The sequence below is a fragment of the Gigantopelta aegis genome, chromosome 3 (assembly GCF_016097555.1).
Source record: "Gigantopelta aegis isolate Gae_Host chromosome 3, Gae_host_genome, whole genome shotgun sequence".
NCBI lineage: Eukaryota > Metazoa > Mollusca > Gastropoda > Neomphalida > Peltospiridae > Gigantopelta > Gigantopelta aegis.
Genome location: NC_054701.1, coordinates 44,651,319 through 44,667,329, shown reverse-complemented (window position 1 = coordinate 44,667,329; position 16,011 = coordinate 44,651,319). Strand labels below are relative to the sequence as shown.

The following is a 16,011-nucleotide window of genomic DNA, read 5'->3' as shown; positions in this document are numbered from 1 at the left end:
CTGGCAAGAATAACAATTAATTTTAAAGTTACGTAACTAAATACTGGCAGATACAGGGCTTGAACTTAATGACTGCACAAGCCATTGTTGAGATAAAAAAGGTAGAGAGCATCACTGGTGGCATAAAAGGTAGATAAAAAAGGTAGAGAGCATCACTGGTGGCATAAAAGGTAGATAAAAAAGGTAGAGAGCATCACTGATGGCATAAAAGTGCCGTTGGTGTAGCTCCTCAACAATGGCAAAATGTATACATCTGGTACACATAATCTGCCAGTATTTAACATTTGCACATTTAAAATATGTCTACATACAGCAAAATAACCTTTCAGTCACTTTTAAAAAATTGCCATAGGCAGGCTCAAACTTGCCGTAGGTGAGTCTTTTCGACCATGGCAATTCTTTAAAAAATTGCCATAGGCAGGCTCAAACTTGCCGTCGGTAGGCCATTTCACCCATGACAATTCTTTACAAAATTGCCACGAGAGACAAATTCTCAAGTTCAAGTCCTGGAGATAGCAATAAACAAAATTGATACTGGACAACTTTTGTAAATACAAGTTGATTAAGTAGCAACAATGTATATAAATAATGGGACACCAGTTATAAAAAATATCACAAAGGGTAATTACAGGATGTGCTTGACACACATTTTCAGTATTTAAAAGTCTTTCTAAGAGAGGTGGCAGGAGTAGATGCAAGAGAAAGTTAAAGTTTTATTGTTTAACGACACCACTAGAGTACACTGATTTATTAATCATCGGATATTGGATGTCAAACATTTGGTAATTTTGACATGTAGTCTTAGAAAGGAAACCTGCTACATATTTTTATTAGTTACAAGGTTTTTTTAATATGCACCATCCCACAGACAGGATAGTACATACCACAGCCTTTGATATACCAGTCGTGGTGCACTGGCTGGAATGAGAAATAGCCCAATGGGCCCACTGGCAGGTATCGATCCCAGACCGATCGCGCATCAAGCGGACGCTTTACCACTGGGCTACGTCCCACCCAGATGCAAGAGAAGAGAAATGCAGAAAGACAGACAGTTTTTTCCCCAGGAATACAATCTAACATCATTGTTTTCCATTATTATTTTCTTGATTCGAACTGGTCCAATACTTTTGGATGAAAACATTATAAACCCCAGTATAACATCCACATCTAACTAAAGTACACATTATAACCAGAACTGATGGCAAAAACATAGAAGGTGCTGAACACCGACATCTAACAACCATATCTGTGTCAACTGCTGACGACATCTTTATTGTCCAAATATCTGGAAGATATGATGTCGTGGTTTTCAAGATCGGACCTCCGACGAGCATACGACATAGAGAAGTAGTGAGAGTTCAAATTGGGACTCGATCCACCAGTCAGGCTGGCTGACCCAGGGGAATCAGCTCCAGGAAACATGAATGAGTTCAGACTCGGCGTCGGCATTGTCAGAGAAAAAGAGAAAGGGTTAGAAGCTCTCCTGTGCGATGAAGCATAGTGGTAACTGTCTGCGGAAATGTTTTCTGACGAGCGCGATTTCTTGGATCCGAAAGAAGAGCTGTGATGCTGGTGTGAGAGTGAATTGGGCGTCCGCTTGGCTGACGAGTGGTGATCGAACTGAGACGTTCTCGTGGATGATGACAGAGGCAACAGAACTGGAGAACGGATTTCCAATTTACGCATCTTCGGCTGAGATGCTGGGACTTCGCCATCTTTCTGTTGTTTCTGATGCTGCTGCAACTGTTGTTGCTGTTGCTGTAACTGTAGCTGTTGTTGTTGTTGCTGTTGCTGTTGCTGTTGCTCAAATTTTTCCAAATGTGCTGTTCTATCTACAGAGGAGTCCGATAAACTGCGGCGCTTACTGTTGCTTAATCCATTGCTGAAATGCTGATCCAGCCTGAGAAAAAAATAAAATGTGAAAATATTAAAGCACATAAAACCCAGTCAACCATGAATTTAAGTGAATATAAACATACAATAAAACAAATATGTGAACAATTCAAGATTACTAGAGTGTGTGCTGTTATCGACATCAAATGGTACAGAACACGAAATTGCACCAAATTAATCCATGAAAATATGCACAGTAACATGAACTTTATCATAACACACAAGCATTCCGATGCAACTGGTAAAGCAATACATGTCACCTACCGAACCCAACAAATGTTCGTATCTCTTAACTTCAAGGGCCATAACTCTGTGAATTGTTTTTAGTAAATCGCCATTAAAGTCAAACTTGATCAGTACATGATAAATAGAGACTACTCCCCGAGTGTCTTGTGATATCATAATTTATCAGCACGAGTTGATAAAATTATGAAAACCGAAGCTTGCCAAGGATTTTTATACTTTTATCACAGAGTGCTGATAAATTATGATATCACACGACACGAGTGGGGTATTCTTTTTATCATCCATTATCATTCTTTTCATTTGCGACAGTTGTAAACAATGTCAGTAATGTGGGTTGAATGTCATTATATTTGGCAGTGGTAGACTCGTTAACTAGCAGAACGGCATTGGCGTGACGTCACTAATGGTAGGTTTAGCGCTGAAACAAACACAGTGACGTAACAAAATATTGTCTTGTGATTAAAATTTGACCAATCAAGATTATAAGAAAAGAAAGAAAGAAAGAAAGAAATGTTTTATTTAACGACGCACTCAACACAGTTTATTTACGGTTATATGGAGTCAGACATATGGTTAAGGACCACACAGATTTTGAGAGGAAACCCGCTGTTGCCACTACATGGGCTACTCTTTCCTATTAGCAGCAAGGGATCTTTTATTTGCACTTCCCACAGGCAGGATAGCACAAACCATGGCCTTTGTTGAACCAGTTATGGATCACTGGTCAGTGCAATTGGTTTACACCTACCCATTGAGCCTTGTGGAGCACTCACTCAGGGTTTGGAGTTGGTATCTGGATTAAAAATCCCATGCCTCAACTGTGATCCAAACCCAGTACCTACCAACCTGTAGACCGATAGCCTAACCACGACGCCACCAAGGCCGGTAGATTATAAGAAGTGATATCTCCTACAAAAGCCTTTAATGGATGATAAAGCTATATATCTTGAGGCGTTGTGAATTTAAAATCATGAAAGAAAGAAAAAAAAAGAAGAAAGAAATGTTTTATTTAACGACGCACTCAACACATTTTATTTAGTTATATGGCATCAGATATATGGTTAAGGACCACACAGATATTCAGAGAGGAAACCTGCTGTCGCCACTTCATGGGCTACTCTTTTCGATTAGCAGCAAGGGTTCTTTTATATGCACCAAAGAAAGAAAGAAATGTTTTATTTAACGACGCACTCAACACTTTATATGCACCATTCCCACAGACAGGGTAGTACATACCACGGCCTTTGATATACTAGTCCTGGTGCACTAGCGTCAATGAGAAATAGCCCAATAGGGTCACCGACGGGAATCGATCCCAGACTGACCGCACATCGAGCGAACGCTTTACCACGGGGCTACGTCCCGCCCCTTAAAATCACGAAGACAGACTAAACACCCCTGTGGGCCATTTCAAATAAGGATATTTTTTTTTGTCCTGTCCAGTACAGTAAAATGTTAGAAGATTATCGAGACCAAAAGCTGTATATATATATATATATATATATATATATATATATATATATATATATATATATATCCAACTCTTGGCCTAAAAATAATTACTAAATTACACGTTTCAATCATTGTTTTATTTTTAAAAACTATTTTTAATAAACAGTGTTCTTGATGGGACAAATAATATGAAGTTGCCCCTGTATATAGTTTAACTGTACCATTTGTGTAATAAAGGCATGTAAATAAAGACTACTACCATCTGTGTTTGTGCTTGTGTCGCCCATCACTGATCAGCACTTCCACACGAGGCTGTCTCTCCTTTGTACTTTTGTCGGACCCTGCCTCTTTGTTGCCACCGAGATGTACCCCCAGGGAAGAACACTTCTCCGATCTCAGAGGAATGTCAAGTTCATTACTGCCACTGAAGCCTGACAAGTACAAATCTTTTTCTGAAAAAGAAATAAATAAATCCACAAATGTAGTCTCTTAATTATAGTTAAAAAGTTTGTTTTGTTTGACTCAATTCACTAGTGCACATTGATTTATTAATCATCCGCTACTGGAATGAAGGAGTGAATGAATGTTTAATGACACCCCAGCACCAAAAAGATATTGGAAGTCACCATTTAAGAAATTACAAGGTGACTAATTTTTAATGGGGGAAGGAAGAAGAAGGAAAAGTTTTATTTAACGACGCACTCAACACATTTTATTTATGGTTATACAGCATTGGACATATGGTTAAGGACCACACAGATATTGAGAGAGGAAACCCGCTGTCGCCACTTTATGGGCTACTCTTTTTCATTAGCAGCAAGAGATCTTTTATATGCACCATACCACAGACAGGATAACACATACCACAGCCTTTAATATACCAGTCGTAGTGCACTGGCTGGAACGAGAAATAACCCAATGGGCCCATCAACGGGGATCGATCCCAGACCGACCGCGCATCCAATGAGCGCTGTACCACTGAGCTACGTTACGCCCCCCCGAGGGACGGTAGGAAGTATTTTATTTACGGTTATATGGCGTCAGACATATGGTTAACGACCACACAGATATCAGATATTGTGAGAGTTGTGTAGCACTGGCTGGAATGAGAAATAGCCCAATGGGGTCCATCGACGTGGATCGATCCTAGACCGACTGCGCATCAAGTGAACACTTTACCACTGGGCTACGGCCCACCCCTTTTTACCGAGGGACACCAAATTTTATAACCTGAGGGTCCGGCAAGCTACCACTGACCATTAACTTGCTGTCCTGGACGGACAGTCCAGATAGTGGAGGTGTGTGCCCATGACGCAGCACTTGAAATGACATAACCATGAGAAACAAGTTAAAAGAAAAAAATTCAACCAGACTACTGACCTTTCCCTGTGAGTGAGCAGCCGAGCACCACTGACCGCTGCATCAGTACGTACAGGGCTGTATTGGCCACCTTCTTCTGTCCATCGGTGGCCGGGTCTGAACCTGTTCCACGCTTGACGGCATTACAAACCTGCGGCGCTATCACGTTATTCCATAGATCCTTCATCCATCTGAAACGTTAGAAGTTTATTTTGTTTAACGACACCACTAGAGCACATTGATTAATTAATCATTGACTATTGGATGTCAAACATTTGGTAATTCTAACACGTAGTCATCAAGAGGAAACCTGGTAAATTTTTTCTAATGCAGCAAAGGATCTTTTATCTGCACTTTCGTCACAGACAGAAAAGCACATACCACGGCCTTTGACAAGATGTGATGTACTGGTTGGAACGAGAAAAAACCCAACCAGTTGAATGGATCCACCGATGTAGCTTGATCCTATGATGCATGCACCTCAAGAGAGCACTCAACTGACTGTGCGAAATCCCACTCCCATAATGAAATATGAGATCATTTGATCTTTTATTGAATACTTATTCTGACCTATTGCACTTTTCACATATATAAGTGGACTGGCCTGAACACCCCAACAACCGACTGATTGGCTTTAAATAACGCTCAGTTGAAAAGAAACAAGTTATTCCACACTATCAGGTAAGTATCACAAACTCTAAAACCAAAATGTTATAGTAACAGGTATTGGGTATCCTTAATTTACGGTAAATATGATTGTTGGTAAAGACCCACTACTGAAGTTAGTACTCATGAAGATTTAACCTTTAAAAGAATACACATTTTACATTACTGGCGAGGTGGGTGGGGTGTGTGTGTGTGTGGTGGGGTGGGGGGGGGGGGGGGGGGGAAGAGAAGAGGCATTCGCAACTGTTATTTTTTTTTTACAAGTGTAGTCGTTATCTCCCTACCCACACTTGTAAAATCAACATTAACACCACTTCCAATGTTCCGTTTGTATGCTTATGAAAATATTGATAATTGTGAATGAATGGTTGATTAATTTTCATTTCAGCTTATTTTCGTGCTTATATCCAATTAAGGTTCAAGCACGCTGTCCCGGGCAAACATCTCAGCTATCTGTCCAGGACAGTGGGTTAGTTATTAATTGTTAGTGGCTAGTGAGAGAGAAGAGGGTGTAGTGGCCTTACACCTACCCACCGAGTCATTAAAATTCACTCTAGGTGGGAGCCGGAACCGGGCTGCGAACCCTGTACCTACCAGCCTTATGTCTGATGACTTAACCACGATGCCAATGAGGCCGGTAATGGTTGATTATGCCTTTCAAAAAAAAAAAAAAATAATAAAAAAAAAAAAAAAAAAAAAAAAAAGAACATACTTGAGGATTTCCTGAGGATCCCTTCTCTCCAAAGGACAACTGAAGAACAAGCATGGCCCAAAGGCGACATCAGGCAGGCCGAGTTTGATGAGACTGTCGTTGAGTCTCTGCCACACACAAATGATCCACTCGACACACTTGAAGATGGGGTCGTCGGTGGTGGGAAGCCGGCCGCCGTACAAGTGACAGAGCTGTCGCTGGAGGTGGCGCGCCAACAGATTGCTGAATGGCTCGGTATCCAGGCGGAAGTGAACCCAGCGCAACCGCTGCTGAATGTGAAGATCCAGGCCAGTTGATCTAGATAAACGAAGAAGGAATTCAGAGTGACTTCAGGCTTCTAAGAACTTAAAATATGTGCAAACCACCTCCATCAGTACATGCAGGGGGACACGACAGACCCGACCAAGCTCCGTGGCAGTTACCTCAACGCGGACTGGAGACCCCTGGAGGACGGCAGCGAGTACGAACTTCACAGCAAGATGTTCGGTACTCACCACACCGTAGTCGTGACGCACCGGAGGAAGCAGACCTATAGACAGGCCATACTTTCGAACAAGTTGGACAACCGGAATCTACATAAGATGATCCGAGCAGTCTGCGGCCCTGACTACGGTACGTTAGTCAGTACCCTGTTACGACTCCAACGGCCTTAACGAGGCCACTCACGTGGACGTATAGATAGGACTTTAAAAACTTTAGACCTTTGTTCAAAAATTCATGTCGAAATTACTTCTTTTGTTTTGAATTTATTAAATAGTCCGATCCTCTCTTCTTTCTCTTATTTATTTTTGGACTGTCCTTCCAAAATGCTCCAAATTATATAAATATTCGACCGAGCAGTCAATTCTTTTTATTTTTGGCTTGTAACTTTTTTCTTTCTAATTTTAATCCTACTAATTTCTTTTACTAATTGCTATTTTCAAAATTCTTTCCATTTTCCCCCCCCCCCCCCCCCTCCCAAATCAGGCGGGTTATCTATCTAATTTCATTTTGACTGCCCAATCTAATCTAGTGACCAAATTTAATGAGTAGAATTTTCTTTATTAATTATATTAATGCGCATCAAAATTTTAAAGGCCCACTATTTAATTTTTGGATGTAAATTTCTAAATTGTCCCCTTAATTTTGTTCTGTCCCGGAGCAAGTCACTGGCTATCCAGAGACAGGCCCCGGGACGGACATGCTCGAAACTCTAGTGGTATATGAGCATGTTAAAATTATTCGCACTCGCACTCGCAAACCCCTCCAAACATTTGTGTGATACCCAACAGCGGCTTTAAACAAAATGTTCTTCAGAAAATAGTTCACATGATAAAAAAGAAAAAAGAGCCACAATGAATAAATCACCTTGCTCGGTTCATGGTTGCCAAGAGGTAGAAGTTGTCAAGGAAGTAGTAGTTCTCCTGACCCGAATCCACTTCGCCTGAAACAATAATAAACAAAATGTCTTTTAAAATGTTTCTCATCGAAATAAGAACAGTACTTCCCATATTACAAACATGGCTATTACTTTAATCTTCACCTATGATTTATACACTGACCAATAATATCAAGCATTTTGAATACTGCTAAAGCAATGCATGTCCCCTACTGGCCCCAACACATTTTTCTTATTTTGTAAGTTCAAGGGCCATAACTCCATGAAAGTCAAATTTGATCTGTAACAGAACATTATATACTATATACAAAATTAAACTCAATATCTTGAGGCATTGCCAAAAAAAACCGTCTGGAAAACACATTTTCGTATCTTCTAAGTTCAAGGGCTATAACTCTGTCAAAATGGGTAAATCACCATGAAAAGGTTCGTTTGTTTTGTTTAACGACACCACTAGAGCACACTGATTATTAATCATCGGCTATTATGTCAAACATTTGGTAATTCTGACACATAGTCATCAAAGGAAACCTGCTACATTTTTCCATTAGTAGCAAGGGATCTTTTATATACACTTTCCCACACACAGGAAAGCACATACCATGGTATATGGCCAGTTGTGGTAAATCACCATGAAGTCTAACTTGATCTGTAACAGTACGTTATAAAGCTATATAAAATATTTCCAGCTCAATATCTTCTGACATTAAGAAGAAAAAACCCATCTGGAAAATATACATGGGACAGACAGACAGACAGACAGACAGATAGACAGACACACAGACAGTAGTAAAATACTATCTCTGAACTAACAATGACACACTAAAAACATGTACTCAGCTTATTAAACAAGTTATTACCTTTTATTCGGAAGCTGTACGTTTTCCCTCTGTATTCTATAGGATCCAAAAGGTCACCAAACAGCTGCGTAATGTTCACTTTTTCAAGGTCATCTAAGATTACAATGGGCGACTTGTTGTGTACACTGTCCCGCACATGAACCATACACCCTGTGTTTGTAACAAAAACAACAAAGTATTACACACAATACCAATACACTATAAAATAGATAGTATTTAACTATCAGAAATTCTGTCAGGCTTAATTTGTTCGTGAATTTTTACATATTACTAGCTATAATTACCAACTATTCTGCTACATCACTCGAGAGAGTATTTTCACATGCCCCTATACCACTAAGGTTTCGGACATAGCACCATCACTTGAATACTTGTTCCAATAAAAAAAATACAGCCGATCTTCATTAACCTGGTGTCGGGTTCACAGATTATACCAGCAAAACAAATGTTTTCTAATTTGTTTTATTATCAACATGGTTCAACATAACCATATAATAATCATATGAAGCACACGTGTAACAACAGGTAAACACATGACCAACCAATGACGTAAATTTTAGGAAGCGACGCCATGACATTACCAAAACGACATCATTTCTGAAAATGACGTCATTTTGTCATCTCCTTGTAGACTTTAGTTCTGAAATGTTTTGACAGTCCTTGTTATTCATAAAAAAATAATAACATGGATAATAAAGAAATTCTTACACTCGCGTGTGAATTGTACTGATTTTATGAAACATCATATATTACCCTCACTCTTGTTCTGGTAATACAATAATCCTAACACATGTTTTGTAAAATCAGTACAACACACAAGCTCGTTTAATAATCTCAATTTATTACCTCTATATAATGCATCCTTCTGTACTGAGAATACTGTACTATTCTCCGAAGCCATTAATGAAGGAAGGAAATGTTTTATTTAATGATGCACTCAACACATTTTATTTACTGTTATATGGGTTAAGGACCACACAGATAGACAGAGAGGAAACGTAATGTCGCCACTTCATGAGCTACTCTTCGATTAGCAGCAAGGAATCTTTTATATGTACCATCCCACAGACAGGATAGTACATACCACGGCCTTTGTTACACCAGCTGTGGAGCACTGGCTGGAACGAGAAATAGCCCAATGGGCACACCGACAGTGATCAATCCTAAACCGACCGTGCATCAAGGGAGCGCTTTTCCACTGGGCTATATCCCGCCCCTGCCATGAAATACAAGCTGACTTGTGTGGAGTAGCCAGCTGTCTGACACTTATGTATTAAAAACACAGGTAGTACCGCACTGTTATTGACAGGGTGATACAAATGAAATGACCAAGTAAAACTGTTTAAATATTTTTCAAATACCTTCAAAAGAAACTTGTTTGAGTATACACTATAAAAACATCACAATTTCCAACAAGAATCTTTTTGTATTTTGAGCAATTACATAATATTTTATAACCATACCTTTCTGTTTGAGAAACTCTAGAAGATCAGCATTTGTAAAACCACAGTTGAGGGGAACTCTGTAAATAATAGGCTCCCTGTTGGCACATCTTTCTTTATTCTGATAAACAAAGTGAAGATAAATTGACTCAGAATATGTTCACCTTATTGCAGAAAATGGATAAGTGAAGGAAAGGAAAGGAACATAAGTTCAGTGATATTGGTTCAGATATACTAAAAAAAACTAAAGAAATGCAAATATTTTAATATATAGTGAAACCTCTCAAAACGAAATCCTCTGTAAACCAGAATTCCCCCCAAAATTAAGATTTTTCATGGTCCTATTTTAAAAATCAGTACAGAAATTAACCTCTCTAAAACAGATACCTCTTGAAACCGGACATTTTACTTGGTCCCGAGGGTGTCAGGTGGCCTCAGACCACAATTAATTCCGCTATGTTTCTATATAGCCTTAGTGGCTATAACATTTTTATTAATATCAGCAGGCCCGTGACGTTTTGTATGTACCTTTGCCTGCATGGGGAACACATACCCTAAAAAGGACAACTCCTGTTGTCCAGCTCTTTCTCCCAGCATATTGCTATAAACAAACACATCCTCTAAACCAGGCCAGAGTAACCCATTTTACACAAAAAGCACTACTTTTGCATGGGCCAGAATTACCACAAACAAGTCTTCAATGCAACAAGCAACACGTTTACAAACTACATGCTCTCCCCTGTCACTTCAGTCAAATAGTTGCCACTTCATAGTTGTCTGCCATTAAATAATCACAGTCAAACAGCAGACTACTTGCGTGGACAAATTTCCGGATTTTGGACAACCAAATGGGAAGATAACTGTAATCTGAGGCCTAGGTTTAGAGGGGTTTCACTGTATATATTTTTTTAAATTATAAAATTAATTTAGTAAATAGACTGTCAATATACATTGTAGGCCTGAAATATTCACAAGGTATTGATAATTTTAAATACAACTACGGGAATGAAACTGAATAATAATAAAACTAATGTTTGCATTTCTTTTGCTGTTCAATATATTTATTGAATTATTAACTTTACTACATTATTAACATTGTTAATGAAAGTTTTCTTAGATGTTGCGTATTGATATTAAACGCACAACTAGTATTAAAGGATGAACCGATCAAATAAAACTCACTGCAATACAATGGGCTAACGTCTCTGTGAGGTACGACTTTCCACTTCCAACTGGACCATAAAACACAACACTTTTGTACTGTTCCAGCTGCAAAACAACACATAACACATTCAACTAAATTGATGACTACCTGTTAAAAATACTTTTAAAACTGAAGTATCAGCCACCCAACTTATAACATGACTTTAACAATGCAAAATACAAACACAACTGCTGTTTTAATAACTGATTGTGATTTCACCATCCACTGCCTTCATATAACAAACAGGTGTGCTGCCATGTTTTGTAATTAACTGTCATAGAGACTGGTAGAGAAAGCGTCTCATCTTTCTGTCACTGAGGGCAAGTTAATACATTCTTAAGACTACATTTAAATTCTATCACAAATTAGCTTGTCATGGGAAGTAAAATAATGCGGCTGATCTATTCTAAATGGTGAACTAACAATAATATTCTGAAAATTGTAGATTTAAAAAACTAGAAATAAACAAGGACTTCCAACTAACAAATGTACACATGCAGGGGGCGTGCCTGAACACACACACACTACACAACACCACACCACACCCACACATTATCCCCAACTGTTAGGGGGTGGGATGTAGCCCAGTGTTAAAGCATTCGCTTGATGCATGGTCGATCTAGGATCGATTCCCGTCGGTGGACACATTGGTCTATTTCTCGTTCAAGCCAGTGCTCCACAACTGGTGTAACAAAGGCTGTGGTATGTACTATCCTGTCTGTGGGATGGTGCATATAAAAGATCCCTTGCTGCTAATCAAAAAGAGTAGCCCATGAAGTGGCGACAGCAGGCTTCCTCTCTCAATAACTGTGTCTCCATAACCATTTGTCTGACGCCATATAACTGTAAATAAAATGTGTTGAGTGCGTAGTTAAATAAAACATTTCTGTCCCCAACTGTTAATTCATTTCATCAGTCAGTGGTACAATTCTGCCTGGACTTACCAGTCTGAGGTAATTCTGTAAGGTTTGTACTGGATATAGCATGTCAAACGCCAGAGTCTCACAACCATTAGTCGAATCTGAAACAATGGTAAGACATTTACGAAATCAGTTGCAGTTTGTTATAACACTGTATGGTATGCAGGGCCCCAACTAAAGAATTTGTGACCTACAGCAATTTTGAAAGGTTTTTGCTAGAGGCACAAATGCTTATCTATGGCAATTTACAGCCTGCCTTTGACAAATTTAAACCAGTAACTTTTGCAACAAATAAACACAAAAACAAAAATTATACTTTCAACTGACAGTAATAATTACTATTCACAGCAAACAACTGCCATCGATAAGGCCTCTGACCAATGGAAATTCATATCACAATCATGACAATATATTTCCTTGAATAGTGACTTAATTTGTACAAATTTAGCCCATCTGCTGTCTATTTTATGTACTGAAATATTATCTAGCAGGGGTGGGAATTGGTGAACTGTAAAAAAGAGGAAATCTAGAGGGGTCCCGGAAATTCTTAAATTCCTAGTTTAAAATCTATGCCATCTGACACATTTTGGAGGAAAGGACGATTAAAATGCGAGGAAACGCATGAGAGGAAAACAGCTGATCCGAGGCGAATTCCCACCCCTGATCTAGAATGAAAGTTTGGAACATTTAGCGTCGGTATGAAAATAAAAGTAGGAGTAACTATTTTGATCTTGTTTATACCAGAGGACAGGCAACAACACACATGACTACAGGCAGAATTACACCAGGGTATGTTAGTATTGGTAATAATATTTAAATGATCTTACTCTGGACAAAAAATACTGCATGACTGAGGCAAGGAATTACAAATAGTTCAAAACTATGAAAAGCCGCCTTTTGATGTCCTCTATTACTTACTTTCGAGAAAAATACTGATTTTCTTGACATCATTATTGCACAAGATATCATAAGGTAGTTTGTCCGATACAGCTCCTGGATTCCAAACAAAATAACCTATAAGTAGAGATAAACATTTCACATAAGTAATATGTAGCAACAGAACAAACAATACTTTAAATAGGATACCACAACAACATTGAAAACAGGGTGTATGTAGAAGAATTTGTGTAAGAACAAAATTCACTTAATGTACTACAATGATTATATTAGTTCTACTGCACCCAATATGCATTCTACTATAGCAACAGTAAGTGGAATCTGAGGATTGAATCCCCAAAGATAACTGAAAAAACTCCAAACAGTAAAATAATGGAAATGTTCCCACAAAGACCTGTGTGACGGTTTAGGGGGGGTATGAGGGAGGTTATAAATATCTGCAGGTAGTGTTGTGGGTTTCTCTCACCACCACCAGCACAATTTACCAATAATTCTGAGTGAATAGGATAACACACTCAGTATTTATAATTAAATTACATTTATTGGTTATGATTAATATCTCTACAGCAGAATTATAAAGTAACTCGTAGACTAGTATAAAAACGTAGTCTACGGTGAAATAAAAATAAACCACTGTAGGCCTAAATTGTAAATGATAATAATTTCCTCAAGTCAAGCCGGGACAATGTACTATTTTTTTAATAAAATCAATGCTTACATTTATATGAATTGATTCACGGCCCTGCCGGTAAGAAGAGATGTTTTCTAGTTACTTTCCAAACCATCAACCCCAAAAGTTACTGACGCCATCCCGTTTGACGTCACAAGTCCTCCTGAAGCCGACGTCATAACACATATTCCCCGCCGTAAATAACACATTCTGCCTGTACATTATCGTACAACCTGTTTAGCCACTATGTAATACACTAGAGGAAGGACGGTCATGGGATGCAGTATAACATTTAATTGGAAAGGGGAGGAAGGGGTGCTTGTTTTTTTATTTACAAACTACGAAGCCAGTCAGAGTCGATTTGTTTTGTTACAGATAATTTTTGTAAATCTTGTATTAATTATCAAAGAAACAAAAACAAAAATACAACATAAAATCCAATAATGTCAGTCAAATTATGTGACAATGAGAGTGAAAAGAGGGAGGCTTGTTGACAAGGGTATTACATAATTGTAGATGGGAAAATTATCTTGGTCTTAAATGATGTTACAGGGGGTTGGGCGTTAACAAGTGTCAAATTTTTACATTACATATTGCTGAAGGGTGTATACCAGCAAATCAAATCCCATAGAGGACAATAGTAACATATGTGGCTAAAACTCCTACCTGCAGCATATCAATCGACATATACACTACAGATATAAATACTACCACCCCTCACCCTTAAAATGAATCAGAAAAAATTGGGGGTCAAGCTGCTCACTTCAGAGATAACAGTTGTGTCTATGACTACCCTAGTTCCGCATTCGAGTACTTTTTTTTTTTACAGGTACCCAATACAGGTTTCAAGGACAAGGTTATTTGACACAGTGGTACTAGATGAAATAAAATTGCATACATTTTTTGCCCTGATGAAACACTCACATTCATCACCAATCACAGGACTTGTGGCATTAACTGCTCTATTAAATGTTCGCTGCAACTCAAACTTTGACATAGCCAGAAGTTATTTGGTTTAGTACTACCTGAAAGGGCCTCAGTACATTTCTTATTTTGAGACAGTTGTAGGGAATTATTAACCAACTGATTTCTGCTTATTTTCTACATTTTTACATCTATGTCACCTATAGAAACGTCACAATCATTAATATTAATGAGCAATACAAAATCGACGTACTGATTTGAAACTGTTTAATACTGACGGTTGTCAAGCCCAAGGTGCTGTGCAAGTCGTGGTGGTGTGTTTCTGGCTCTAATCGAGAGATTTTTCGTGTCCTCAGTCCATGGTCGAGACCCACAAAATAATCGCACAACAGACACTGCAGGCGATCCTCCAGAGGGTGCCACATCAACTGCTGGGACACCTCGACAGTGCCAATAACGTAACTTTTATGAACAATGTTCTTATCAAACGGGATATCCAGCTCAACACACACTTGGACATGCTGACTGTTTTTGTGACCTGAAATATGTAACGTTAATCATAAAACAGATAAATAGTTTTATAAAAACCCAAGTACATGTATTACAAAGTTGAAGGCCTCGGTGGCGTCGTGGCAGGCCATCGGTCTACAGGCTGGTAGGTACTGGGTTCGGATCCCAGTCGAGGCATGGGATTTTTAATCGAGATACCGACTCCAAACCCTGAGTGAGTGCTCCGCAAGGCTCAATGGGTAGGTGTAAACCACTTGCACCGACCAGTGATCCATAACTGGTTCAACAAAGGCCATGGTTTGTGCTATCCTGCCTGTGGGAAGCGCAAATAAAAGATCCCTTGCTGCCTGTCGTAAAAAGAGTAGCCTATGTGGCGACAGCGGGTTTCCTCTAAAAACAGTGTCAGAATGACCATATGTTTGACGTCCAATAGCCGATGATAAGATAAAAAATCAATGTGCTCTAGCGGCGTCGTTAAATAAAACAAACTTTACTTTACAAAGTTGAAGTTAACTTGGTTATAAGAATATCTTATCCACTTATTTAACTCAGTTATAAATGACAACTGGAATCTTGAACATGTGCTAATTATGAGAGTAGGAATATCAAGTTAAAAGTTTATTTTGTTTAACGACACCACTAGAGCACATTGATTTATTAATCATCAGCTATTGGATGTCAAACATTTGGTAATTGTGACATATAATCTTAGAGAGGAAACCCACTACATTTTGACATTAGTAGCAAGGGATCTTTTATATGCACAATCCCACAGAAAAGGTAGCACATACCACAGCCTTTGATATACCAGCGCATTGGCTGGAACGAAAAATAAGAATGTACAGAGGTTTATGAAAATATTTTGTGCAATTAAAATA

The 16,011-nt window shown here is 38.7% G+C and overlaps 1 protein-coding gene across 2 annotated transcripts in view; it reads right to left on the bottom strand.

Annotated features, from left to right (window-relative positions):
• Positions 1–896: 896 nt before the first annotated feature.
• LOC121368100 (cortactin-binding protein 2-like) overlaps positions 897–16,011 on the bottom strand; it is a 58,624-nt gene continuing 43,509 nt past the window's right edge. For both annotated transcript variants that reach the window (XM_041492663.1, XM_041492662.1), the window contains exons 12-22: positions 14,877–15,161; positions 13,051–13,146; positions 12,157–12,233; positions 11,191–11,277; positions 10,030–10,129; positions 8,567–8,716; positions 7,676–7,751; positions 6,329–6,625; positions 4,972–5,141; positions 3,851–4,043; positions 897–1,900 (exon numbers count right to left, since the gene is read on the bottom strand). In XM_041492663.1, the coding sequence (XP_041348597.1) occupies positions 1,252–1,900; positions 3,851–4,043; positions 4,972–5,141; positions 6,329–6,625; positions 7,676–7,751; positions 8,567–8,716; positions 10,030–10,129; positions 11,191–11,277; positions 12,157–12,233; positions 13,051–13,146; positions 14,877–15,161 (2,180 nt within the window). In that variant the 3' untranslated portion in view covers positions 897–1,251. The remainder of the gene's footprint in view (positions 1,901–3,850; positions 4,044–4,971; positions 5,142–6,328; positions 6,626–7,675; positions 7,752–8,566; positions 8,717–10,029; positions 10,130–11,190; positions 11,278–12,156; positions 12,234–13,050; positions 13,147–14,876; positions 15,162–16,011) is intronic.